At 37.9% G+C, this 25,549-nt stretch overlaps 1 protein-coding gene and 1 long non-coding RNA gene across 2 annotated transcripts in view; one reads left to right on the top strand and one right to left on the bottom strand.

Moving 5' to 3' along the window:
• Positions 1-4,970, top strand: part of SERPINI2 (serpin family I member 2) — a 39,189-nt gene extending 34,219 nt beyond the window's left edge. The window contains exons 7-8 of the mRNA XM_024244754.3: positions 290-379; positions 4,598-4,970. Coding sequence (XP_024100522.1) covers positions 290-379; positions 4,598-4,674 — 167 coding nt within the window. The 3' untranslated portion in view covers positions 4,675-4,970. The remainder of the gene's footprint in view (positions 1-289; positions 380-4,597) is intronic.
• Positions 4,971-17,286: 12,316 nt separating this feature from the next.
• The window catches only part of LOC129058711 (uncharacterized), a 46,116-nt gene continuing 37,853 nt past the window's right edge, over positions 17,287-25,549 (bottom strand). The window contains exons 3-4 of the long non-coding RNA XR_008524016.2: positions 25,166-25,268; positions 17,287-17,499 (exon numbers count right to left, since the gene is read on the bottom strand). This is a non-coding gene — a long non-coding RNA (uncharacterized LOC129058711). The remainder of the gene's footprint in view (positions 17,500-25,165; positions 25,269-25,549) is intronic.

Below are 25,549 nucleotides of genomic sequence, written 5' to 3'. Positions count from 1 at the left end.
TTGAATCTGGTATCTGGCTTGCTTCTTCATTGAGCATAAATATAAAGTTAGAATTATTAGCATAAATATAAAGTTAGAATTATTCTTTGAGTGACCTAATATTTATTCTTCAGTACTTTGGTTTTTAAATTTACTGAAAATTCCTCTGTATTTAGAAAATGGTTCGTTTTCCACATGTTAACTCCTTACACAAAATTACTTTTCCTATCTACAAAATGTGTTATGAATATACTTTCTTTACTGATCTTTTAATGCAAGTATCTAAACAACTGTTGTCTCTATTTTATAGGCATACACATCCCTGTGATCATGAGTCTGGCTCAAAGCCAATTTATAGCAAATCATCCATTTCTGTTTATTATGAAGCATAACCCAACAGGTACATTTTTGAGAATTATTTGGGGGAACTGATTATGTTTAGCAGAACTAGTTCCAGTTTCTAATTGCAATGTACATATCTGAAGTCATTTGTTCTTTCAATGGATATTTGTTAAGTGCATTTTATATACCAGGTATTGTATTTTAAGAGATGACAGAGGCCTAAAATAGGGCAGTGGTAATAATAGCTGCCATCATGGCTACTATATGTGGTAGCCATTTCATATAACCATCACTAAAGCTAAAATCACTCCAAAAGATTAGATATTTGACTAGTAAAGAACAAAAGCTCAGAGAAAGATTGTATAGTTTGTCTCAGGTTACATAACTGGAAAGTGTCAGAGTGGGAATGCAGGTCAACTGTCTGTGTATGATGCCACATTGGGGATGGAAATTGAGAGGTGTGGAGTTGTGAAAGAATTCAGAGGTGGATGCCAAAAACAGTAAGTGAATGGTGTAGGTTCTGAGGGGAAGGAAGGAGTCAAAGGTAATTTCAAATCTCCAACTTGGGCAACTGGTGAAAGATGATGCAGTTAGGTAAAGGGAGTGTAGAAGTAGTGGATTGGATTGGCACTGGGCACAGTGTCAACACAGGGAAATTCAGATTGTCTGGATGGATGCTTCAGCACTTTCTCCTGTGAGTAAGAGAAGCCAGAAATGTGAATACAGTGGGAGAATTGTCAAGTTTATGTTTAGGATCCTTCAGCAGTCATAATGCTCATGTGAGAGTTACAAACCACAGGATAGTAGAAATTATATTTTACTCATCTCTGTATTCAGGCCAATATTTGGCAAAATGCCTTGCACATAATATCAGTTTCCCTATAGACAGAGGGTGTGAAATTGGGTTGGGCTCAAGTTCCAGCTGAATTCACTAACAGTTGTGAAACAAGTTGCTTGTCCTTTCTAAGCCACAGCCACATTTTCCCTATATCTTATTTGAACATAACAGTAGTACTCATCTCATAGAGTTAAATAAAAGAATTTTTGAAGCCTGTAACACTGTGCCTGGCACATACTAAGTGTTCATTATGAATAAATTAATAAATATGAATGAGTAAGTGAATAAAAGAAGAAAGGCAAGTGAAAAAGTTTAAAGTCATTTACACGGAGAAGAGACATAGTTAATTACAGAATCTGAATCTATTAGATTAACTAGCGATACTGATATTATTGGCCCAGTAAGGGATACATCACTCTTTTTTTGGCTCCATGAAACTAATGCTGAGTGACCATTCTGAAAGCCATATCTTAAAAACAATGAAACAGTTTTAGAATTGATGAGATTGCATTAACACAACTTCAATTCTAGTAATGGATGTGTCAGTGTTCAAATGTATTCTAAGTATGTCATTTGATCTATATGTCTGTCTAACCTTTAGATAATTCTAATTTTTTACAATTAATATATAATTATGTAGTGTGGAGACAGAAAGAAAAAAAGCTGCATTGGGCATCAATGCACAAGTAAATAATGGCATTTAGAATAATTATGTTTTACTCTATTTTCCAGGTTGATGACTTGTTATATGCAAAGGCCAAGTAACAGCTATCAGTAAAACAGCAGCAAAAATTCAAAACCCAAAATAACCCACTTATCTGTTTATTTGTGATAATGCTTAACTAGCAGATCTTAATGACAGTTTGAACTGTTTTATGTTCTTTATTGTAATGAGACTTTCTAAACTAGGGTTACTCCTTTAAAGTATTGTTTAAAATAAATGGCCACTCATTTATCAGGAACTGTCCATTGTTGCCATATAAAATGTAGAAAGGGCTGTTATCTTAAGACAATACATATTTAGTGATTTATCAATTTTTCTCTCACAAATGAACTCAAGAAATCATTGAGATTAATGAAGATAGTGATTTAGCATCACCATAGTGACTATTAAATGGCTTCATGGTATACATGAAGTGTATTCTGTCGATGGTTTCTGAAGTATGAGGATGAATGATTTTAAGTTTAATACAATCAATTTTTACATAGCCTGGAAATTTTCTTTGATCCAAACAGTCCTTTTGTGCAAAATCTATCCATTATTTGGATTTTCCTATCAGATGAATTTTATATTGCAGTATATTCCTCTAAAGCCCTTACTAAGCTAAACTTCTAGGACAATAAAGCACCTTTTTAAGGTTGGGGATGTAGGCCAACTTTATAGGCTTTGAGAAGAAAATTGTGAAAGATACTCATGAAAGTTACCATTCCTGAAAAAATAGTGAATTATGATTTTGAAATTGACAGGACTCCAGACATAATGAAAGTTATTGCATTTAGAACTCTTTTGGGTTGTGTGTTGAGGGGAGAAGCAGATTGCAGAATATCCATTAAGAATTTTTTTCTCGCCATTAGCTTGGTAATGCTATTGTATTGTAATATTAGAAGGTAAAAGCTGCTTCCATCTGATGAAGATGTTGTATAAATATATTGATTAAATATGGGGGTACCTATTTAGGACGGAAGCATGAAGATAAAAAATAATCATTTTTGCTTCAGTCTGCCTCTAAATTCTTCACTATTATGTCAAGGGAGATTTTATTAATCTGCCCAATTTAGTAGTGAGTAGATTGATGATGGCATGAAGACTCAATTCAAAATGTGATTCTTCCTGGAGAAAGAGACAGATTGAAAAGGCTGGGACTAATGGGTTTTATGTAACATTCTACACTTCTAGGTATTTAAAATTTTAAGATATTGTCCTCAATTATAAGTTAGTGTTTATAGAAGTTACTTTAAAATTTTTCCAGACAAGCTATTCTGATGAGCACTTTAATGCCATAGCATTATGGCATTCGTATTATGAAGATATAGGAGTTGCTGCTTATTCCTGTTGTGACTAAATGTAATATCTATTCTAGGAAATGTATTTATGTATCTTTATCTATCTGAAATATTGGGGTATTTGTTTTCTTTTTTCCAGAATTATTTTAATATTTTGAAACAAAACATTGTTGACTATAATTATTCATAATAAAAAGTAAAATCTGGGCCAGGTGCGGTGGCTCATGCCTGTAATCCCAGCACTTTGGGAGGCTGAGGCGGGTGGATCACGAGGTCAGGAGATTGAGACCATCCTGGCTAATACGGTGAAACCCTGTCTCTACTAAAAATACAAAAAATTAGCCAGGCGTGGTGGCGGGCACCTATAGTCCCAGCTACTCGGGGGGCTGAGGCAGGAGAATGGCGTGAACCCGGGAGGCGGAGCTTGCAATGAGCGGAGATCGCGCCACTGCACTCCAGCCTGGGCGACAGAGCGAGACTCCGTCTCAAAAAACAAAACAAAACAAAACAAAACAAACGAAACAAATAAAATAAAATCTGCTGGAGTTTATGTCTATTTCCATGTTATTTGTTCTTCAAAGAGTGTGTCTTTGGACTGAATAGTAGAGTTAATAAAAAAGGGCCGTCCCACTATTATTTCAAATACATTTAAATATCATTTTATTAGCTTTAAAATTATGCAAAATTTATCACCTTTGAAATTAACCTTTATTACATCCAAGCATAAGGAACTTAAGGCAACATTTGACATTGATTGATTTAGGCCACTTCTCTTAACCCAGTTTAAAAGAAAGGTGAATAGATTTTGGTACATCATTCTTTCTGTTTTGTCCTTTGGTTCTTAGTTCCTTTTCACTTGCAAACACAGGATGGTTGAAAACAGGTATTTGCATTTATGCTGTATACTATATTACTTTGGTCAGTATTTGAAAATACTAGAGATATAAAAATATTGTCAATGGCGGTAAAGTAAGCTTTGATTCAGAGATGAAAAAGGAGAATTGGGAAGTTGCACTTTTAACCCTGAAGGCTTACATTACGTGCATAAAATGATGATTGCTAATGACTTAAATTTAAAACTCTACCACGCTCATCACCATTTTATTATGCTATGTTCTCCGGACTGGGTCTCTATATTTAGAAGAACACCTCTCTGTCACTTTATTTTTGTTTCCCTCTATGAAAAACAGGATTAATGCTTTTTTCCATGACAAGCTGTAGTGGGTGTTAGTTTACCTCATAAATTACCAGAAAATGATTAATAATGATATAATTATAAATTTGAGACAAAGAAGTCTTTGCTATTAGACACTGCCTATTTATCTTACAGAGAAAAAAGACCAAATGACATGCTAAGTATTAAGAAAAACTAATTATTATCAGTTGTTTTCTCCTAAAATTCCTAAAGTATATTTTTTTGTTTTTTTCCCCTAGAATCAATTTTGTTTATGGGAAGAGTGACAAATCCTGACACCCAGGAGATAAAAGGAAGAGATTTAGATTCACTGTGAATGAAAAGCACAGCCTCAGAATAAAAGATGATTTCTCAAAAATAGTTGATTGGCAAAATATCATCATCTTGACAATATTTGCTCTATATCTTATGTATTTTCTGTTTTAAACTGTGCCTGTAGTAATAGATATCTGTCTTGATAAATAAGTAAAATTAGGTATGCATTTGTTTCTGTTCCTTCTGTATGTTTTAGAAAATCTATATGCATCTAAAACCTTGAGCGTACGTAAAATATTACCATTCATATGTTAGAATAATCCTGTCTATAATATCTTAAATATAAAATTATTGTCTTCGATATCAAATTTATTATTCCCTAAAATACTGGACTATTAGACTCAGGCATAGCACCATTATCTAGCCATGGGGAAGTAAGGTAAAGAGACCGTGGCCATGGTACATGCCTCTCTGGGATGTTACTTAAGACACAGAGATCCAGTATTCTTTGCAGTAGAGGAGCTTTGGGTATTTCACTAATCTTAACTTGTTATTTGACATGTTACATTTAATATTTATGTTATTTCAGTACCTTTTGAAACATACCAGTTTTTTTTTCTACTGATTTATGGTTTTAAAATGTACACAACATAGAAATGCTGAGCACTTTTGTAAAGCATTCCTCTCTTTATAGGTGAAAGTGGCAGCATAATTAGTGTGACTCAGGAAGCTGAACTTCCACAACGTTACAATAATGAGCCAAGAAAGTGTTAGAGTTAAGGTTGTGCACTATAAAGATTAAATGCAGATCCCTTCCCTTGAATACTCTGAAACATCGCATCTAAATATCAAAAGCTAAAACTACATTCCAATATTACTTCATATAGCATGTGTCACAGTTTTTCCATTTTCAAGCTAATGATGAAAATTCCTTTTTGTTTGTTTGTCTTGGCAATTTTGGCAGAGAGCTTAATGATAATGGCTACACCTCATTGAGCCCTAATTTTGTGTTGAGCTCAGTGAAGTAAGCACTTTTTACCCTATGTTAAATGTACTAAAATTTTTATGAAACAGCATTACCTAACTTCCTGATAAAGAAACTGAGATTCAAAAATGCTATAAAATTAGTCAAAGACACATAACTAATAAATATGGTAGGTAGATTTGAACTCAACTACTCGAGACTGACATTCAAAAATGTTATAAAATTAGTCAAAGACGCATAACTGATAAATACGGTGGGTAGATTTGAACTCTACCCACCAGGGAAGGAAAAAGTAATTTTCTCTCTACTTCTCATAGCTTTGAGCTAGTATCCCTTATAATAAAAGACAGGATAGCCAGGTGTGGTGGCTCACATCTGTAATCTCAGCACTTTGAGAGGCTTAGGTGGGAGGATCGCTTGAGGCCAGGGGTTAAGACAAGCCTGGGCAACATATTGAGATCCGGTCTACAAAAAAATTAAAAATAATAGCCAGGTGTGGTGGCGCATGCCTGTGGTCCCAGCTACTCGAGAGGATAAGGCATGAGGATCACGTGAGTCCAGGAGGTTGAGGCTGCAGTAAACTATGATTATGCTACTGTACTGTAGTCTGGACAACAGAGTGAGTCCTCGTCTCAAAAAACAAAAGATTCACAAGAGAAAAACAGACATTTGTTAACATGTATACCACATGTACACATAGAAGATACCTAGGAAAAAATGAGTAAATCTCAAAGAAGTGGCTTAGAACTCTGGCTTACATAGCATCTTTGACAAAGAACAATACATGGTTGAAGAAATGACAAAGGAAAAGGACCTTGGATTTATAAGGGCAGTAAATTGTAGGAAGGCAAATATATGGTAGATGAAGGCTATTTTGTAAAATTTGTTGTGTAGATTCCTGTGGTGATATCTCCAGGATGATAAGGGTCTTAAGTCATCTTCAGGGATCAAATTCTGTCCTACTTGGTAGAGAGAGGAGGAGGGATAACTTTGTGAATTTGTATTCTGTTATTAGGCAAATTGTTCAGGCAAGGCAAATAACTTTTCCTGTATCTACTTCCTCTCAGTTGCCTTTAGCTCAAAATAACCCTTATGCTAAAGTGGCATCTTTTGGGGTGGCATATTCTGCTGCCCTTCACCTTCTATTTTAATTTTCAAAGTCTAGGTATCCATCTACAGCAAAACCTACAGCAATACTCAAGACATTATGAAGCCAACTAAATTTAGAATGAATTGTGATTGCTTAAAAATCATAATGTAATTGAAAGCAATGTTCATTACTCTACTTTCAATTTGAGCATACTTAGATATAACACAGTAAATACTAATCCATATGTTAGCAATATGCATTTGTGGCATAAATTCCTCACAACCTATCTGTTTTAAAAATATAAGTCTTTGTTTCAGGAAGGAGAGAACAATGAGTTAAGAGGATAGTAGTTTTATTCAGGTGTGGTCCAGATTCCTGTTTCTCTTGGGTTGGCTAAATTCTTCTGATCCTCTTTCATGCATTAAATGTCATGCTCTGGGGATTCATTCATTCATTCTACAAATATTAATTGAGCTTCCACTATGTTCCAGGTAGTTTTCTAAGCACAAGGGATATATTAGTGAGCAAATCTGACAAGGTCCTTGTCTTCCTGGAGCTAACATTTTACTGGTAGCAGTAAACCAGTAAACAAATACAAAAACAGGTAATTTCAAATGGTAATAACTGATGACATTAATAAAGCAGAAGAAGAAAATAAGAGGGGTTCAATAATTGATATAATGTAATAAGATCACTACCCAAGTTTCACTTTAAGTACATATTCTTACAGTGTGTTCCTAATGTATTTGTTTTCCTTAATACGATTAGCTAAAAGTCTGCCACGAGTTCCCTACTGAGGATCCTGAAAGCATTATACAGAAGTTCGGTAATTTATTTTTCTGATTTCATGTTCTTCTTCCATTTGGCTTAAAAATGGGGTTGTCTTTCATAAGCTCTTTGTGGAAGAATGAGTAGCTTTCTGGTGTGGATTCAAGCTATAAAACACCATTTTCTACCATGTTTTGGAAATGCATTTGCCAAATTATTTCCAAAATTAAAACATTTAATTTTTTCCTTCAATTGTAAGTAACTCAGTAGTTATTACAAGTTTGCATCATAAAGGTTACAAGAATCTGGAATACATTTACAAAACATACATATATTTATGCAGGAAAATAAGTATGAAATAATTTTCTTTGCTAAACTATATGAAATCTGTAGGATTCACAACAGTCCATAATCAATACGGGATAAAATTACTGTCAATACCCCTTGTAAAAGTCCAGTACATCCTATATAGGAAATATTTTTATTCCTCATGGAGGAAAAATAATTATTAAAATAGTAGTATTTCTTTTGGAAACTTTGGATTTTATTGACTTCACATAGCTATAATTCATGGCATATTCTAGAGGAGTTGTTACTGGACTGAACTTGGGTCTGCCTGCCTGACACAACAAGGCCAAACAATGACATTGGGATTTGCAAGAAGAAAAAGTGAGGCATTTATCACAGGGCAGCAAGCAAGGTGAATCAGGCAGCTCATGCTTAAGATCTGAAATACCCAGTGGCTTAACTGTAAGAGTTTTTAGAGGCAGGGAGGCAGAGGTTACAGGCAAAGCTATAAATCAATACATGGAGGCTATATGTTGGTTTGGCCTAAAAAGGTGGGACATCTCAAAGCAGGTGAGTGGGGAGGGTGGCATGGCCCACAGATCACAGGTGGATTCAAATATTTTCTGATGTGTGATTGGTTTGTCTTTGTCTAAAAGTGTGGGTCAGCAGAAAGGAGAGTTGAGCTCTGGCCTGTGAGCATAATTTCCTTCAGGACCCTCAGGAAGAAATTTAGAACAAAGAATGACAGAATTTAGTCCTCTGTTCCACCCTATCTGAGATCTATGTGCCAGCAGATGGCTTTTCCATGTGGTGAGGGGTCCAGGTTTCTGAAAAACAACTCAGGGACATATGTGAAGACTTTACCTTTAGTTTCTATAGAGAAGCAAACTCTGCAGCTCTAGCTTCCTTGGCTATTGTTTTCAGCTATTACTGCATTCTTGCTTATCAGGTTGCTCATTTACTTCTCAGCGCTAGGTTGGTGCCTGGAATTTTCCTGGAAGGAACTCAAAATTTTCCTTTATTTCCATGCTTTGGGGGTGGCAGGCCCGTAGAAGGGATCCCTGCTTCATCTCAGAGTCTGCCACATCACACAGTACAACTGAAAGGCCAAAGACCTGAGAAAAGGAACAATTTCTTTCTTTGGAGAGGCTTATAAAATCTCCTGAATTGGGTAATGATGACATGGAAACCTTCAAAGGTACAGAGAAAACTTTAGGCAGGTTTCATTAAAAGTCTGTGCCTTGGACCTCTGGAAATAAGATACTTCCTTACTGTGTAGCCTTATACCATTGAAGCATACTCTGTGAAGGACCAACCCCCTGAGCCACGGATTGGCCTGAGTCTGACTACACGCATATGGTAGAAGTGTGGGCCTACTTAATTTGTTTGCTTGCAAGAGCACTTGATTTTGTGATTCCTTCCTGCCTTTATTTTCATGGTTCCTCATATGATAATCTCTAAATCTGAATCCTAAAATTCTAAATGTCAATAATCTAGTTTCTTTCTCCTTTTCATTCCTCAAGTGACCACCCTGATGATACAAAGGAATTAAAAGATGAGATATTTTTCACTGTCCAACATTATAATTTTTGGCTTGTCACATCAATTCTCTGGAGCTTCAATGCCCTCACTTATAAAATGAAGGGTTGGTTGGACTAATCCTATTTCAGGTCTTTATTCCAAAGTTCTATCTTGGCAAACCTTGGGCTTCTCCTCAAAGACACATCTTTGAAATAATGTCTTTTGAGTTTTTATCGTCTATAAGCAGTTATCTTACAAAAAACAAAAGTACATTCTTTCACTCACGTCCGTGTGAAGAGACCCCTAAACAGGCTTTGTGTGAGCAATAAAGCTGTTTATTTCACCTGGGGGCAGGTGGGCTGAGTCCGAAAAGAGAGTCAGTGAAGGGAGATAGGGGTGGAGCCGTTTTATAGGATTTGGGTAGGTAAAGGAAAAAGGGGGGTTGTTCTCTGGCAGGCCGGAGTGGGGGTCACAAGGTGCTCAGTAGGGGAGCTTTTGAGCCAGGATGAGCCAGGAGAAGAAATTTCACAAGATAATGCCATCAGTTAAGGCAGGAACAGGCCATTTTCATTTCTTTTGTGGTGGAATGTCATCAGTTAAGGCAGGAACCAGCCATCTGGATGTGTACGTGCAGGTCACAGGGGATATGATGGCTTAGCTTGGGCTCAGAGGCCTGACATTCCTGTCTTCTTATATTAATAAGAAAAATGAAATGAAATAGTGGTAAAGTGTTGGGATGGCGAAAATTTTGGGGGATGGTATGGAGAGATAATGGGCAATGTTTTTCAGGGCTGCTTCGAGTGGGATTGGGGTGGCGTGGGAACCTAGAGTGGGAGAGATTAAACTGAAGGAAGATTTTGTGGTAAGGGGTGACATTGTGGGACTGTTAGAAGAAATATTTGTCATTTAGAATTATTGGTGATGGCCTGGATATGGTTTTATAAGAATTGAAAAACTAAATGGGATAAGAGAAGGAGAAAAACAGGTATTAAAGGTCTAAGAATTGGGAGGACCCAGGACATCTAATTAGAGAGTGCCTAGGGAGATTCAACATAGTACTGACAGCAAAGATTATTTATTTACTTCAAGAGTTAAGAGTGGTGGTTTGGGGATGGCACCAGGAGATATCAGCTGTGATGGCTTGAAGAAACAGTGTAAACCGGCAGTGTAAACAAGAGCAGGGCATGTATGAGTAGTTGAGAACGGTGAATAGGAGTATGACTAGACAGAAGATAGTAGAGATGACAAGTTTTTTGGGGCACAGTCTAAATTGGTCTGGTGTCTGAATGAGACTGGGGCTTAATAAAAAGGAGCGTCCATACAGGAGCTCAAATGGGCTGTACCCTGTAGCATTCCAAGGACAGGCCTGAATTCTGAGAAAAGAAAGAGGTAGAAGTATTGTCCAGTCCTTTTTAAGTTGGTGGCTGAGCTTGGTGAGGTGTGTTTTTAAAAGACCATTAGTCTGTTCTACCTTTCCTGAAGACTGAGGACTGTAAGGGGTATAACGGTTTCACTGAATACCAAGAGCCTGAAAAACTGCTTGGCTGATTTGACTAATAAAGGCTGGTCTACTATGGGACTGCATAGAGGTGGGAAGGCCAATTGTGTCTGACAGAAGGGAAGAAATGACCGTGGTTGCCTTCTTGGACCCTGTGGGAAAGGCCTCTACCTATCCAGTGAAAGAGTCTACCTAGACCAAGAGGTATTTTAGTTTCCTGACTTGGGACATGTTGAGTAAAGCTAATTTGCCAGTCCTGGGTGGGGGCAAATCCCTGAGCTTGATGTGTAGGGAAGGGAGGGGGCCTGAATAATCCCTGAGAAGTAGTAGAATAGCAGATGGAACACTGAGAAGTGATTTCCTTGAGGATAGATTTCCACGATGGAAAGGAAATGAGAGGTTCTAAGAGGTTCTAAGAGGCGGGCTAGTGACTTGTACCATAGCATAGCCTGCCTTTGCTGGTGTGTGGCCATTAGGCCTGGTGGAACTGCCATCAATAAACCAAGTGTGATCAGGGTGAGAAACAGGGAAGAAGGAAATGTGGGGAAATGGGGTGAAAGTCAGGTGGATCACAGAGATGCAGTCATGAGGGTCAGGTGTGGTATCAGGAATAATGTGGGAGGCCAGATTGAAGTCCGGGCCAGGAACAAAGGTAATTGTGGGATACTCAACAAAGAGTGAGTACAGCTGAAGGAGTCGGGAAGCAGACAGCATATGCGTCAGGTGTGAGGAAGAAAATAGATTTTGGCAATTATGAGAGCTGTAGAGAGTGAGTTGAGCATAGTTTGTGATTTTAAGGGCCTATAAAAGTATTAGGGCAGCAGCAGCTGCTGCATGGAGACATGATGGCCAGCCTAAAACAGTAAGGTCAAGTTGTTTGGACAAAAAGGCTACAGGACGCCATCCCGGTCCTTGTGTAAGAATTCTGACTGCACAGCCCTGCACTTCGGCTGTGTGTAATGAAAAGGGTTGGGATGAGTCAGGGACAGCTAGGATGGGGGCAGTCTCTAAAGCTGTCTTCAAGGAACAGAAAGAGGAGTGGGGAAAGGATTTAGGATCTATGGGGTCAGCTAGGTTTCCTTTTGTGAGTTTATATAATGGTTTTGTTAGGATGGCAAAACCAGGTATCCAAAGGGGAAAGTATCCAACCATGCCTAGGAAGGAAAGGAGTTGTTGTTTTGTAGAAGGGATTGGGGTTTGGGAGATTAGCCGGACATGACCAGCAGGGAGAGCACATGTGTTTTTATGAGAATTATGCCGAGATAGGTAACAGATGAGGAAGAAATTTGGGCTTGACTGAAATAATGGGGGCTGTCTGTGAAGCTTTGTGGCAGTACAGCCTAGGTAATTTGCTGAGCTTGATGGGTGTCAGGGTCAGTCCAGGTGAAAGCAAAGAGAGGCTGGGATGAAGGGTGCAAAGGAATAGTAAAGAAAGCGTGTTTGAGATCCAGAACAGAATAATGGATTGTGGAGGGAGGTATTGAGGATAGGGGAGTATATGGGTTTGGCACCATGGGGTGGATAGGCAAAACAATTTGGTTGATAAGGCATAGATCCTGAACTAACTTGTAAGGCTTGTCTGGTTTTAGGACAGGTAAAATGGGGGAATTGTAAAGAGAATTTATAGGCTTTAAAAGGTCATGCTGTAGCAGGTGAGTGATAACAGGCTTTAATCCTTTCAAAGCATGGTGTGGGATGGGATATTGGCATTGAGCGAGGTAAGGGTGATTAGGTTATAATGAGATGGTAAGGGGTGCAAGATCAGTCGCCAAGGAGGGAGTAGAGGTATCTTATACTTGTGGGTTAAGGTAGGGGGATACAAGAGGAGGACACAAAGGAGGCTTTGGATTGGGAGGAAGGGTGGCAATGAGAGGTAGCTGTAGTCCAGGAATAGTCAGGGAAGCAGATAATTTAGCTGAAGTGTCTCGGCCTAACAAGGGAACTGGGCAGGTGAGGATAACTAAAAAGGAGTGCTTAAAAGAGTATTGTCTAAGTTGGCACCAGAGTTGGGGAGTTTTAAGAGGTTTAGAAGCCTGGCTCTCAATACCCACAACAGTTATGGAGGCAAGGGAAACAGGCTTTTGAAAACAGGGTAATGTGGAGTGGGTAGCCTCCATATTGATTAAGAAGGGGACGGACTTACCTTCCACTCTGAGGGTTACCTAAAGCTTGGCGTCTGTGATGGTCTACAGGGCTTCTGAGGCGATCAGGCAGCGTCAGTCTTCAGCTGCTAAGCTGAGAAGATCTGGGAAGGAGTCAGTCAGAGAGCCTTGGGCCAGAGTTCCAGGGGCTCTGGGAGTGGCTGCCAGGTGAGTTGAACAGTCCGATTTCCAGTGGGATCCTGCACAGATGGGACACAGCTTAGGAGGAATCCTGGGCTGTGGGCATTCCTTGGCCTGGTGGCCAGATTTCTGGCACTTGTAGCAAGCTCCTGGGGGAGGTGGTTCTGGAGGAACACCTGGCCACTGCGGTTTAGGTGTTTGGAAGTTCTTGTGTGCTGGAGATGTGGCTAGGGTTTGTCTCACAGTGGAGGCAAGGAATTGCAACTCAGAAATATGTTGCTACTTGGCTGCCTCTACTCTATTATTGTACACCTTGAAGGCAAGGTTAATTAAGTCCTGTTGTGGGGTTTGAGGGCTGGAATTTAATTTTTGGAGTTTTATTTAATGTTGGCAGCAGATTGGGTAATAAAATGTATATTGAGAATAAGACGGCCTTTTGACCTTTTAGGGTCTAGGGCTGTAAAGCATCTCAGGGTTGCTACCAAACGAGTCATGAACTGGGATGGATTTTTATATTTGATGAAAAAGAGCCTAAACACTATCTGATTTGGGATAAAGAAAGAGGAGTATTAACCTTGACTATGCCTTTAGCTCCAGTCACCTTTTTAAGAGTAAATTGCTGGGCAGGTGGGGGAGGGCTAGTCACGGAACGAAACTGAAAGCTGGACCAGGTGTGAGGAGGGGAGGTGATAAAAGGATTATAGGGTGGAGGAGCAGAGGCTGAGGAAGAATTAGGACCTAGCTCGGCCTGGCGAGGAGGGGAGAGGTCAGATGAGTCTGTAGAAAAGGAAGATTAGAAAGACTCAGTGACGCTTGGGGTTGGGGCTGAGGGGACAGGTGGGAGGGAAAGAAGGAAGATTTGGGATGAGTTGCATTGGGAACAGAGACTAGGGAGGGACCGATATGTAAAAGAATGCCTGGACGTCAGGCACCTCAGACTGTTTGCCTATTTTACAACAAGAACTATTTAGATCTTGTAGGATGGAAAAATTGAAAGTGCCATTTTCCAGCTATTTGGAACTACTGTTGAGTTTGTATTGGGGTCAAGCGGCATTGCAGAAGAAAATAAAATGCTTAGATTTTAGGTCAGTGAGAGTTGAAGAGGTTTTAAGTTCTTAAGAACACAGGCTAAGGGAGAAGGAGGAATGGAAGGTGGAAGCTTGCCCATAGTGAAGGAGGCAAGCCCAGAGAAAAGAGAGTAGAGACACAGAGAAGGGGTGGGGGGGTTCTTGCCCTTCAGAAAAGCAGAAAAGGGATCAGGGTGTGGAAATAAGGGGTTGGGGTGCAGGGATAAGAAGTTGGGGTGTGGAAATAAGGGATTGGGGCACAGAGATAAGAGGTTGGGTTTCCTGCCTCTCCCCCAGAAAAGCGGGACTTGCCACTAAGGGTGAAGGAGAAGGGGTTGAGGGGTTCTTGCCCCTCCTCCAGAAAAGTGGGACTTGCCACTAACGGTGAAGGACCAAGGCAGGCATCCCTGTGTGGTCTGACACCTCTGAAACCTGGGTGAATATCAGAGAGGCATCCCTGCAATGATTAAACACCAAGAGAAGGCTGCCTTCCCTAGTCTGTGACCAGCGCCGGAGTTTTGGGTCCACAGATAAAACGTGTCTCCTTTGTCTCTACCAGAAAATGAAAGGAATTGAAATTAAGAGAAGGGAGAGATTGAAGTGTGGCACCAAGATTGAAAGGAGAAAAAGGTTGAGGGATAGTGAGAGAGGTTGGAGAAGAGAGTAAAAAGAGGCCGCTTACCGGATTTAAAATTGGTGAGATGTTTCTTGGGCTGGCTGGTCTGAGGACCAGAGGTCGTAGGTGGATCTTTCTCATGGAGCAAAGAGCAGGAGGACAGGGGATTGATCTCCCAAGGGAGGTCCCCCGATCCGAGTCACAGCACCAAATTTCACTCGTGTCCATGTGAAGAGACCCCTAAACAGGCTTTGTGTGAGCAATAAAGCTGTTTATTTCACCTGGGGGCAGGTTGGCTGAATCCAAAAAGAGAGTCAGCGAAGGGAGATAGGGGTGGAGCCGTTTTATAGGATTTGGATAGGTAAAGGAAAAAGAGGGGTTGTTCTCTGGCAGGCAGGAGTGGGGGTCACAAGGTGCTCAGTAGGGGAGCTTTTGAGGCAGGCTGAGCCAGGAGAAGGAATTTCATAAGATAATGCCATCAGTTAAGTCAGGAACAGGCCATTTTCATTTCTTTTGTGGTGGAATGTCATCAGTTAAGGCAGGAACCAGCCATCTGGATGTGTACGTGCAGGTCACAGGGGATATGATGGCTTAGCTTGGGCTCAGAGGCCTGACACATTCCAGATGTATTTCTCACAAAGATCTTGATCTTTTATATTCTTTATTAATAGTTGTTGCTTTATAGGTTTGAGATTTATTTTTTAAAAACAGCCTATGTATATTTTCACTCATGTCCGTGTGAAGAGACCACCAAACAGGCTTTGTGTGAGCAATAAAGCTTTTTAATCTCCTGGGTGCAGGCAGGCTGAGTCTGAAAAGAGAGTCAGTGAAGGGAGATAGCGGTAGGGCCGTTTTATAAGATTTGGGTAGGTAGTGGAAAATTACAGTCAAAGGGGGTTGTTCTCTGGCTGGCAGGGGTGGGGGTCACAAGGTGCTCAGCAGGGGAGCTTTTGAGCCAGGATGAGCCATGAGAAGGAATTTCACAAGGTAATGTCATCAGTTAAGGCAGGGACTGGCCATTTTCACTTCTTTTGTGGTGGAATGTTATCAGTTAAGGCAGGAACCAGCCATTTTCACTCCTTTTGTGATCTTCACTTGCTTCAGGCCATCTGGACATATATACGTGCAGGTCACGGGGATATGATGGCTTGGCTTGGGCTCAGAGGCCTGACCTATATGTGTATATGTATACACACACACATATCTATGTATATACAATTTTACTTTTGTGTCAGAGACCTATATCTAGTAAAGCTTTTTGACTGCCGTTTTGCAATGTAGGGCTGTTGCTGGGCAGTGGTGGGCTCACCAAGAAATTATATTCATCTACACTTGCCTTTACGCAAGTGGAACCTTATAATTGGTTCTTATCAATGGAATGTAGTAGAGATGAATGTGTCACTTGTGAGCCCAAATGATTAAGAAACAATTGTGCTTCCCTAATTATTCCCTTCTCTGGTACCAGCTTGATGCCAGTGCTCAAGGTGACCCTGTAAGCCACAGTTAGAAGATGACGGAATTTTACTAGTTCTGTGTGTCACAAAGCCCCTATGCAGCTTTGGCTAAAATGAATCAGTCATGCATGCATTGGACTTTAATCTGAGAAAGTTGTATTTTCATTGGTATTTTGGAGGCTGTTTTGGTGACAGTAGTGGATGGTAATTTGGTATTTTAAATGGGGGCTTCTATACACAAATGCAAAATCTGTGGCATAATTTGAAGTTGGACAGCCATGACAAGAAAAAAAACAAAGAAACAGCAGGCTAGAAGGCAGGAAAGCTTATTTAGTTGTGGAGATATTTGGCAAAATTTTTGCCTGTGATAATTTGGAAACACACTATGTGAATACTGACCCAGTATCCAGCCAGAGACTGCATTTCCCATCTCCCTTGAACCTAGTGGACTGCTTGACCAGTCCTCACCAGTGAAGTATAAACAGAAATGATATTTGTTACTTCTGGTTGTAGTGGTTAGGAAGAGAATTTGCCTACTTTTCTTTTTCTTTTGTCCATTTCATTAGCTGGATTTCAGCATTAAGGGTGATCATGGAAGCCCTGTATGGAAGATGGCAAAGGCTGCACTAGCCATGGTCCCTGAATGTTTGCATGGATGACATCCATCCTATCCCCTGTGTCAGCACCACTGACCAAGGATTCCAGCAACAAATATACCATATGATGTTAGGCTATAGGAACTAGATAGCTAGTATTCATGTAAGTAATACAATTATATTCTTTATACATGTTTTAAATATATTAGCATGTAGTATATGTTATCCTAGTTCTGGACATGGTAAAACAAAGTTCTGGAATACTTATTAAATTTGCCTAATTCTGTGAAAGAAGATCACGAATGATATTTCAGTGTATTTGCCTATGAAAATCACTCAGATCTATAATAGTAATGTATCTGCATCAAAGAGAAGAAAGAACAGAAAATAGAAAGCCCCACTAATGGGATGCTTTGCTGTCTACCCCCATACAGGTCTCTTGGTTGAAATTCTTTCCATAAGAAAAAAGCAACATTTACCTTCTCATTTCTCTCTCTGTCTGTCTGTCTCTGTGTGTGTGTGTGTGTGTGTGTGTGTGTGTGTGGTGGAAGTGAAGTGGCATCTTTTAAAAATATTTATCTTGAACAAATTTTTGACTAATATAAAAAATTTTGCAAGGAATGAAGACATTGCTTTGCCAATGATATTTAAAATCATGTGCTTAGTGCTCCACAGAAAACTACAGAAGAAAAGCTGATCTGAGCAAGTTCTCAACTGGCATCTGTGGAAACCAAAACAGATTTTCTGTTAGATTATATTCACATATTAGATTTGAATCATTTGATGTGCATTGGTTTGTATCACATTATACATATTCTTATATCCATGAAAACATACAGAGGAAATTTTCTGTAATAAGCTACCTTTTTAGTAATTAACAATAGCTAATATTTAGAGAGACTTACCATTTCTGAGTAATATATACAGTGTCTTACATAAACCTCACCTCTCTGTCACCCTTTATAAAATGAGGAGATTGATTTTCCACAAAGCTAAGGAAATTTGCTTCAGGACAAATGGTATGATTGGTCGTTGAACTCTGGTTCTGTGTCTCAAGATCTCATCTCCAATCACTAAACCAGTAATTCTCACCCTTTGCTGTGTTATCAGAGTCAGTTGGAGGGCTTGCAACATGGCAAAACCCCATCTCTACTAAAAAATACAAAATTTAGCCCGGGCGTGGTGGTGGGCGCCTGTAATCCCAGCTACTCGGGAGGCTGAGGCAGGGAGAATTGCTTGAACCCGGGAGGCAGAGGTTGCAAAGACTGGAGATGGCACCACTGCACTCCAGCCTGGGCCACAGGGCAAGACTCCATCAAAAAAAAAAAAAAAACCCACAGATTGCTATTCCCCAATCCCCACGTTTCTCATTTGGCATGTCTGGGATGTGTCCTAAGAATCTGCGTTTCTAAAAAGTTTCTGGGAGATGCTTGTGCTACTGGTTTGGGAACCACACTTTAAGAACAACTGAAATGAGGTATACTGCTTCTCTCATCTTATTGTATATATATATACACACACACACACATATATATATTTTTGCTACACTCAAAATGATCTAATAATCAGTGATAGAAAAAAAGCCACCAGAGTACAAAATTTAATGAAAACAAATTTAATTAGAAAAGATTGCATTAAAAATCTATACGAGGCCAGGCATGGTTGCTCACGCCTGTAATCCCAGCATTTTGGGAGGCCTAGGCGAGAGGATTGCTTGAGTCTGGGAATTTGAAACCAGCCTGTGCAACATAGTGAGACCTCGTCTCTACCAAAACACACCCCAAAATTATGCAGGTGTGGTGTTTCACATGTATAGTCCCAACTGTTTGGGAATCTGAGGTGAGAGGATTGCTTGACATCCTGGTAAATTGAGGCTGCAATGAGCTGTGTTTGTACCACTGCACTCTAGTCTGAGCAATAGAGTGACATCATGTCTCCAAAAAAAATCCATATGAAAGAATGTAAATAAATGATAAAGATGATGATTACTCATTGTATGAAAGATAAAAGCAAGACTCTTTAGCCAATATTCAAAGCTTTCTATAATTTTATCCCGCATTTCTAGACCTCATCTTCACTCATCTGTGCTTGATATACAACACACCCCCCCCAATCTCCCACGTTGGATGACTGTTTAAGCTGCTTCCTCTGCCTTGGGATGCTTTTCTTTCCTGTTCTGCAAAATTTGTCTGGAAAAACTCTAATTTGGGTTCAAGACCTAATTTAAATATTTCCTTTCCAAATAAGTCATCCAAGGTGTTGTCAACTTTACTTCTTCTAACACTTCCCTCTATTTCATAATAGTTATTTTTTGAGCTGCTCATATCACAATGAGACAAGAATGAATAATATCTTCTTTTTAACTGCATCATAATGAGATCTTATCATCTTTACATTTCCCATAAGATCTAGGACTCTGATGCATCCTGGAAATACTGTTCAGCAGCGGGTTACCAAATTGAAGTTGTCAAAAACAAAATCAGATCAAGTTAGGAAAAACTTAGTTTATTGTCAAACAGAAAGTATACATCGTGATCTGGGAGATTTCAAATGACTTGATAAGATGCTTGCCTTACGGCAATTACAGCACAGTTTTTACAGCATAAAGGAAAAACTATTTTTGACTGATTTTTTGTGATAGACTTATACATTAACATTCTTTTTAAGGCAAACAGGGCTGTTTAGTTTCACTGAATCATGCTGATAAGGATGCAAAGCTTATATTTTGTGTTTATAATTTAAGATACCATTTTGGGGAATGAGATTGACTTAAATTTTGGCTACGTGGTTATAGGAAGTTGACCTTGGGGTATGTCCAAACTGTGGCTTCCATTTTTATTTTTCTTTAACAAAGTAAATAAAGAAAATGTGGCATATATACACCATGGAATACTATGCAGCCATAAAAAAGAATGAGTTCATATCCTCTGCAGGGACATGGATGAAGCTGGAAACCATCATCCTCAGCAAACTAACACAGGAACAGAAAACCAAACACTGCACGTTCTCATTCATAAGTGGGAGCTGAAAAATGAGAACACATGGACACAGGGAGGGAAATATCACATACCGGGGCCTATTGGGGTTGGGAAGCAGTGGGAGGGAGAGTATTAGGACAAATACCTAATGCACGTGGAGCTTAAAACCTAGATGACGGGTTGATAGGTGCAGCAAACCACCATGGCACATGTATATCTATGTAATCTGCATGTTCAGCACATGTATCCCGGAACTTAAAGTAAAATTTGAAAAAAAGTAGATAAAAAACTTTGTTTACCAATTCAGGTACATGTGGGCCTTATTAGTCTGTATAAGGGCCCAAAAGTTATAGATCATTGTATAAGTTAGGACATCTTTCAACTGTAACAGTGACTCAAAAATGATCCCCAAAATGACTTAAAAAGGACAAAAGTTTACTTTGTCAAGTAAAAGAAGTCTCAGTACAGTGGTTTGGCAGTTATCAGAGACTCAATCCCCTTTAGTAACAGTATCCCTATGGTGGTGTTTTTATGCTTATAATCTGAGGTGGTCTTTGGAGCACCAGTCATCAAATCAATATTCTAAGAAGCAAGGTGGAAGCAGAAAAAGGTTCATACCCTTCCTTTAGGACATTTCAAAACATCCCACACAAAACCTGCCCTTACAACACATTGGCAGTTCCTAGTCACATCTTTACTCCTAAATTTCGTGGGGTGTGGGGAGGGCTAGGCAATGTACAAAGCTGAAAATAATCGGGGTTTAATAAACTTGAGAGAATGCAAGAATGGGGATTTGATAGGCAACATGCCAAATAATCTCTGACACAATATTCAAACCCATACTTTATCAAAGTAAAGAATAGAAGAAATTTTCTAACATTCTTTTCAAGATGTAACCATAAAAATGATTTTTGTGTTTCAGACTTGGAGTATAATATGCCATGATATCATCAAAATTCTAGTCATGGTCTATATTTCCTTGGTTTAAAATTAATGTTCTACCTACTTGTCAATATTTAGGGAATATTTAGAGAATCACAATTTAATGTATTTGAATTTTCTTCAACAAAATCATATTCTATCTTTAGCATAGCACAATTTATCAAGACTTTTTATTCTCAATCTCTCTTACCCTTTTTCTTGCAGTTTAATTGTAATAATGGGAAAAGCAATATTTCTTAAAGAGTTTTACTACTTTAAGACAATGTTCTTCAAATTTGGTGAGTGTTATAAGGCTAGAAGGTACTTATTAAAATGCAGAATAAAGAGCCCAGAAATAAGACTACACATCTACAACCATCTGATTGACAAAGCTGACAAAACATAATACTGTCCTGGACATAGGAATGAGCAAAGATTTTAAGACAAATACACCAAAAGCAATCACAACAAAAGCAAAAATTGATAAGTGTAATCTAACTAAAGAGCTTCTGCATAGCAAAAGAAGCTGTCAACAGAGTAAACAGACAACCTAAGAATGGGAGAAAATATTTGCAAAGTATTCATCTGACAAAGGTGTCATATCCAGCATCTATAAGGAACTTTAACAAATTTACGAGAAAAAAAACCCATTAAAAAATGGGCAAAGAAACTAAACATACACTTCTCAAAAGAAGACATACATGAGGCCAGCAAGCATATGAAAATAAGTTCAATATCACTGATCATTAGAAAAATGAAAATCAAAGCCACAATGAGATACCATCTCACACCAGTCAGAATGGCTATTCTTAAAAAGTCAAAAAATAATAGATGCTGGCGAGGTTGTGAGGAAAAGGGAACACTTACATACTGTTGATAGGAGTGTAAATTAGTTCAAACATTGTGGAAAGCATTATGGCAATTCCCTAAAGAGCTAAAAACAGAACTACCATTCAACCCATCAATCCCGTTACTGGTTATATACTCAGAGGAATATAAATCATTCTACCATAAAGACTCATGCATGTGAATGTTCATTGCAGCAGTATTCACAATAGCAAAGACATGGAATCAACCTAAATGCCAAAAATGACAGATTGGATAAAGAAAATGTGGTACATATAGACCACAGAATACTATGCAGCCATAAAAAAGAATGAGATCATGTCTTTCATGGGAACATGGATGGAGCTAGAGGCTATTTTCCTTAGCAGACTAATGCAGGAACAGAAAACCAAATACTGCATGTTCTCACTTATAAGTAGGAGCTAAATGATAAGAACTTGTGGACACAAAGGAAGAAACAACAGACACTGTTTCCCTTTTCTTCACAACCTTGCCAGCATCTATCTGTTGTTTTTTGACTTTTTAAAATAAGTCTACTTGAGGAGGGAGGGTGGGAGGATGGAGAAGGCAGAGGAGCAGAAAAGATAACTATTGGGCTCTGGGCTTACTACCTGAGTGATGAAATAGTATGTACAACAAACCCCCATGACATGTGTTTACCTGTGTAATAAACCTTTGCATGTACCCGTAAACCTAAAACAGAAGTTAAAAAAAGGCCCAGCCAGTCATAGTTTCCTAAACACAGAGATTGGTTCAGGGGAAATAAAAATTCTAGGCAGTACCAAATTCCTTCCTTTGGATTGCTATATGGATGTTGAACAAGAAATAATATCATTCTTCTGAGATTTCTAAATAGAGAGGATGTGAGACTGAGATTCCATAATGGCCATTTCTATCTGCTAAAGGCACCTCTGTAGAATAGAGCCAAGTGCAGATATGAGATTGTTGGGGAAAAGAATATTGGCTGTGTGGAGGACCCAGTATTTTTTTTAGTTAAGAGACAGTCATTTCTCTTTCTATTTCAGCTTCCTTTTTTTTTTCTGTTACCTGAGATCAGAAGAATCCAGACCAGTACATAGCAAGAGCAAAGAATACCAGGTATGGCATATTGGTTAGATGCATGCCTGCCTGTGCAGACATTATTGTCTGGATTAATTAGCTATACCTCTTTAATTTATTTTTTCTGTGGTTACTCTACTTTACAACATTCATCTGTCACTTAGCAATATTCTTTCTTGATGTATAATGTAACAACTTAACAACAGTATGCTTCCATTCACTCTCACCGTTATTTGTGGATAGTGCTAACACAATTTACTTCCACGTGTAAGTCCTATAATATGCGGTTAAATGTTTGCCTTAAGCTGTCAAATAACTTTGTCAAGAATTAAATAATCAGAAAATCTTTTATATTTACCCATGTATTTACCATTTCCAAGGCTCTTTTCTTTATTTAGATGTGTATTTACATTTTGGTTTAACATTTCTTCCACCTAAACTTAAAAAAATTTTTTCTTATAGTGAAGGTTTACTGATGACAGATTCTTTCAGCTTCTGTGTCTTAAAATATCTATTTTTTGCCTAATTTTTGAAATTGTATTTTGTGGATATAGAATTCTTGGTTGATAATTTAGCACTTTAAAGGCATTGTTGCACTATGTTCTGCATGGTGGTATTCTTTATTCCCCTTTGGGTAATGTGGCTCAGTTTCTACCTGCTTTTCATCAATTTGATTACAATGTGCTGCAGTGTTATTTTCGTTGTGTTTACTCTGCTTGGGGTTTGTTGTCTTTATTGGATTTATAAATAGTAAATAGTTAAAATTTGGGTACATAGTTAAAATTCAGAGTATTTTGACTTTTATTTTTCCAAATATTTTTCTTCTCTCTTCATCTCTCTGGTCTTCAATTACTTGTGTGATAAATTACATTGCATTCCTCCACAGAACACTGTAGTTTGTGTTTTTCTCTGTACATGAGTTTGTATACTTTCTTTTGTAGTGCCTTTAAGTTCATTTATCTTAAGTTAGTAGGTTCTAATTTCTGTTTAATTTCATCCAGTAAAATTTTCACTTTAGATATTGTATTTTTGAGTTCTAGAAGTTTTATTTTAAAAATATATTTCCCTTTTCTTCAATTTTTTTAAGGTTATCCTTTAAATTTTTGAATATAGTTACAATATCTATTTTAATTTCTTGTCAGCTAAATCTACTATCAATGTCATTTTGAGGTGTGTCTTCCTATTTACTGATTTCTCTTTTATTTGCGGATCACATGTTTTACTTCTTTGTAGATGTAGGAATTTTGTCTGGATGGTGGACATTATTACTATTATTATTATGTTGTGATTCTGAATTTTATTGATTGCCTTTAAAGAAAGTTGAGTTTTACTTTAGTAGCTAGAGAAATTACTTCTGGATCAACTTGATATTTTCAAAGCCAAAGATAAAAAAATTCACCTATATACAAAAAATGACAACATGAAATGAAAGGATATGATTTGTATGTAAAAGGGTAAAGTCTTGAGAGAACTTCTGGGAACTACTGATCAATTTCTTTTCCCACTGATTATTAAAGTCAGTATAAATAGTCACTTACTTAGTTTTACATACACTTTTTTTTTTCATTATGTCTTCACATTAGCATCATTCCTTGGTGGAAAACAGCAAAAATCTAGACCCCAACCAGGAAAAAGTAGCTACATATTCTCTTCCAGCACCCTGTGCAATTCAGACAAACTCCTTCTTGAGCTGCTTTTCCTACCTTTAACACTACCTTAGAACTTTGTGAATGACCATAGCAGAGAAAAGAACAAGGAGATAACTTTAAATATCATGGGAAATACTGAATTTGACATGGAACTAATAATCTAAGAACAGATAGAATATGATTAAATGAGTGCTACTCTGGTGCATTTTCAAGAGATTATGAAAAGAAATTTTTACTTGATCAAACCATGTAGAGATTGTTGAAGAAAGATAATTTGTAAGTTGGAGTATTTGAGCTATCTCAAATATACCAAATTATGGCATACCTTCTTTTTCTTTTATAGATATGTAGGATTCTGTAATTTGATTTTGACTAGATTTTATTAGACCAGTAAGTTAGGATAAAAAATATTAAAATTGAAAAATGCTAGAATAGTCCAATTGTATATGTGGGCATTCAAAGGAAAATGTAATGTTAGTAATATAAGGCATTTAAGTAAAGTCAGTTGCTAATTTATTAAGTATATCTACACTATAAGTAGATATATGGTAGATATATAGTGATATATAGTATGATTAAAAATTAAACCAGTCTACTGCATGGTTCATAGGTACTTTCAGATTCAATTTAAATTTCACCACAGTGTTTTATACACTAGCCATCTTAAAATAGGAATGTGATTTCCTTTTCAAATTTTTTTTGGCATAGGATGCCCAAAATATCTAAATTTGGTCAGTTCAGTTAAATGTCACAACAAAAAATATTTTCTTTTGGTAAAAATACTTTTTTACTTTTCAACTGTTAGGTTAAAGTTGTGATTGTATAATGTACAGCACTTGTTGAAGTATAGCTTGAAGATTTGTAGGGGGTGCCTGAGACTCTCTGAGGTCAAACTATTTACATAATATTATTAAAAATTTTTTGCCTATTTTACCTTCAGTCTTTCGTGAGTGTGCAGTGCAGTTTCCATGGGCTACAAGATGTGTAAAATTGCCGCAGACTGAATGCAGAGACAGATAGGACTCCATAGCTATTTTCTATTACACATGACAGTAAAGAGATATGAAAAATATTAAGAAATGCTAATCTTTGTGATTTTTTATTTGAAAAACACAGTTTAAAAATATATTACTTATGTTAACATACCTTGAATTTATTACTGTTATTCTGAAATGGATTAATATAAATATTAATTGCTCAGTTTTATTATCTAATATGACAAATATTTAACTCATTGTCATGCCCAGTAATTTTTAAGTGTGGAAAGGTATCCTGATACCAAAAAGTTGGTGAGACCCTGATTATATATATATATATA

This window comes from Pongo abelii, chromosome 2 (genome assembly GCF_028885655.2).
Source record: "Pongo abelii isolate AG06213 chromosome 2, NHGRI_mPonAbe1-v2.0_pri, whole genome shotgun sequence".
Lineage (NCBI taxonomy): Eukaryota > Metazoa > Chordata > Mammalia > Primates > Hominidae > Pongo > Pongo abelii.
Note: the sequence above shows the minus strand (reverse complement) of the source record. Positions and strands in the feature narration are given on the sequence as shown.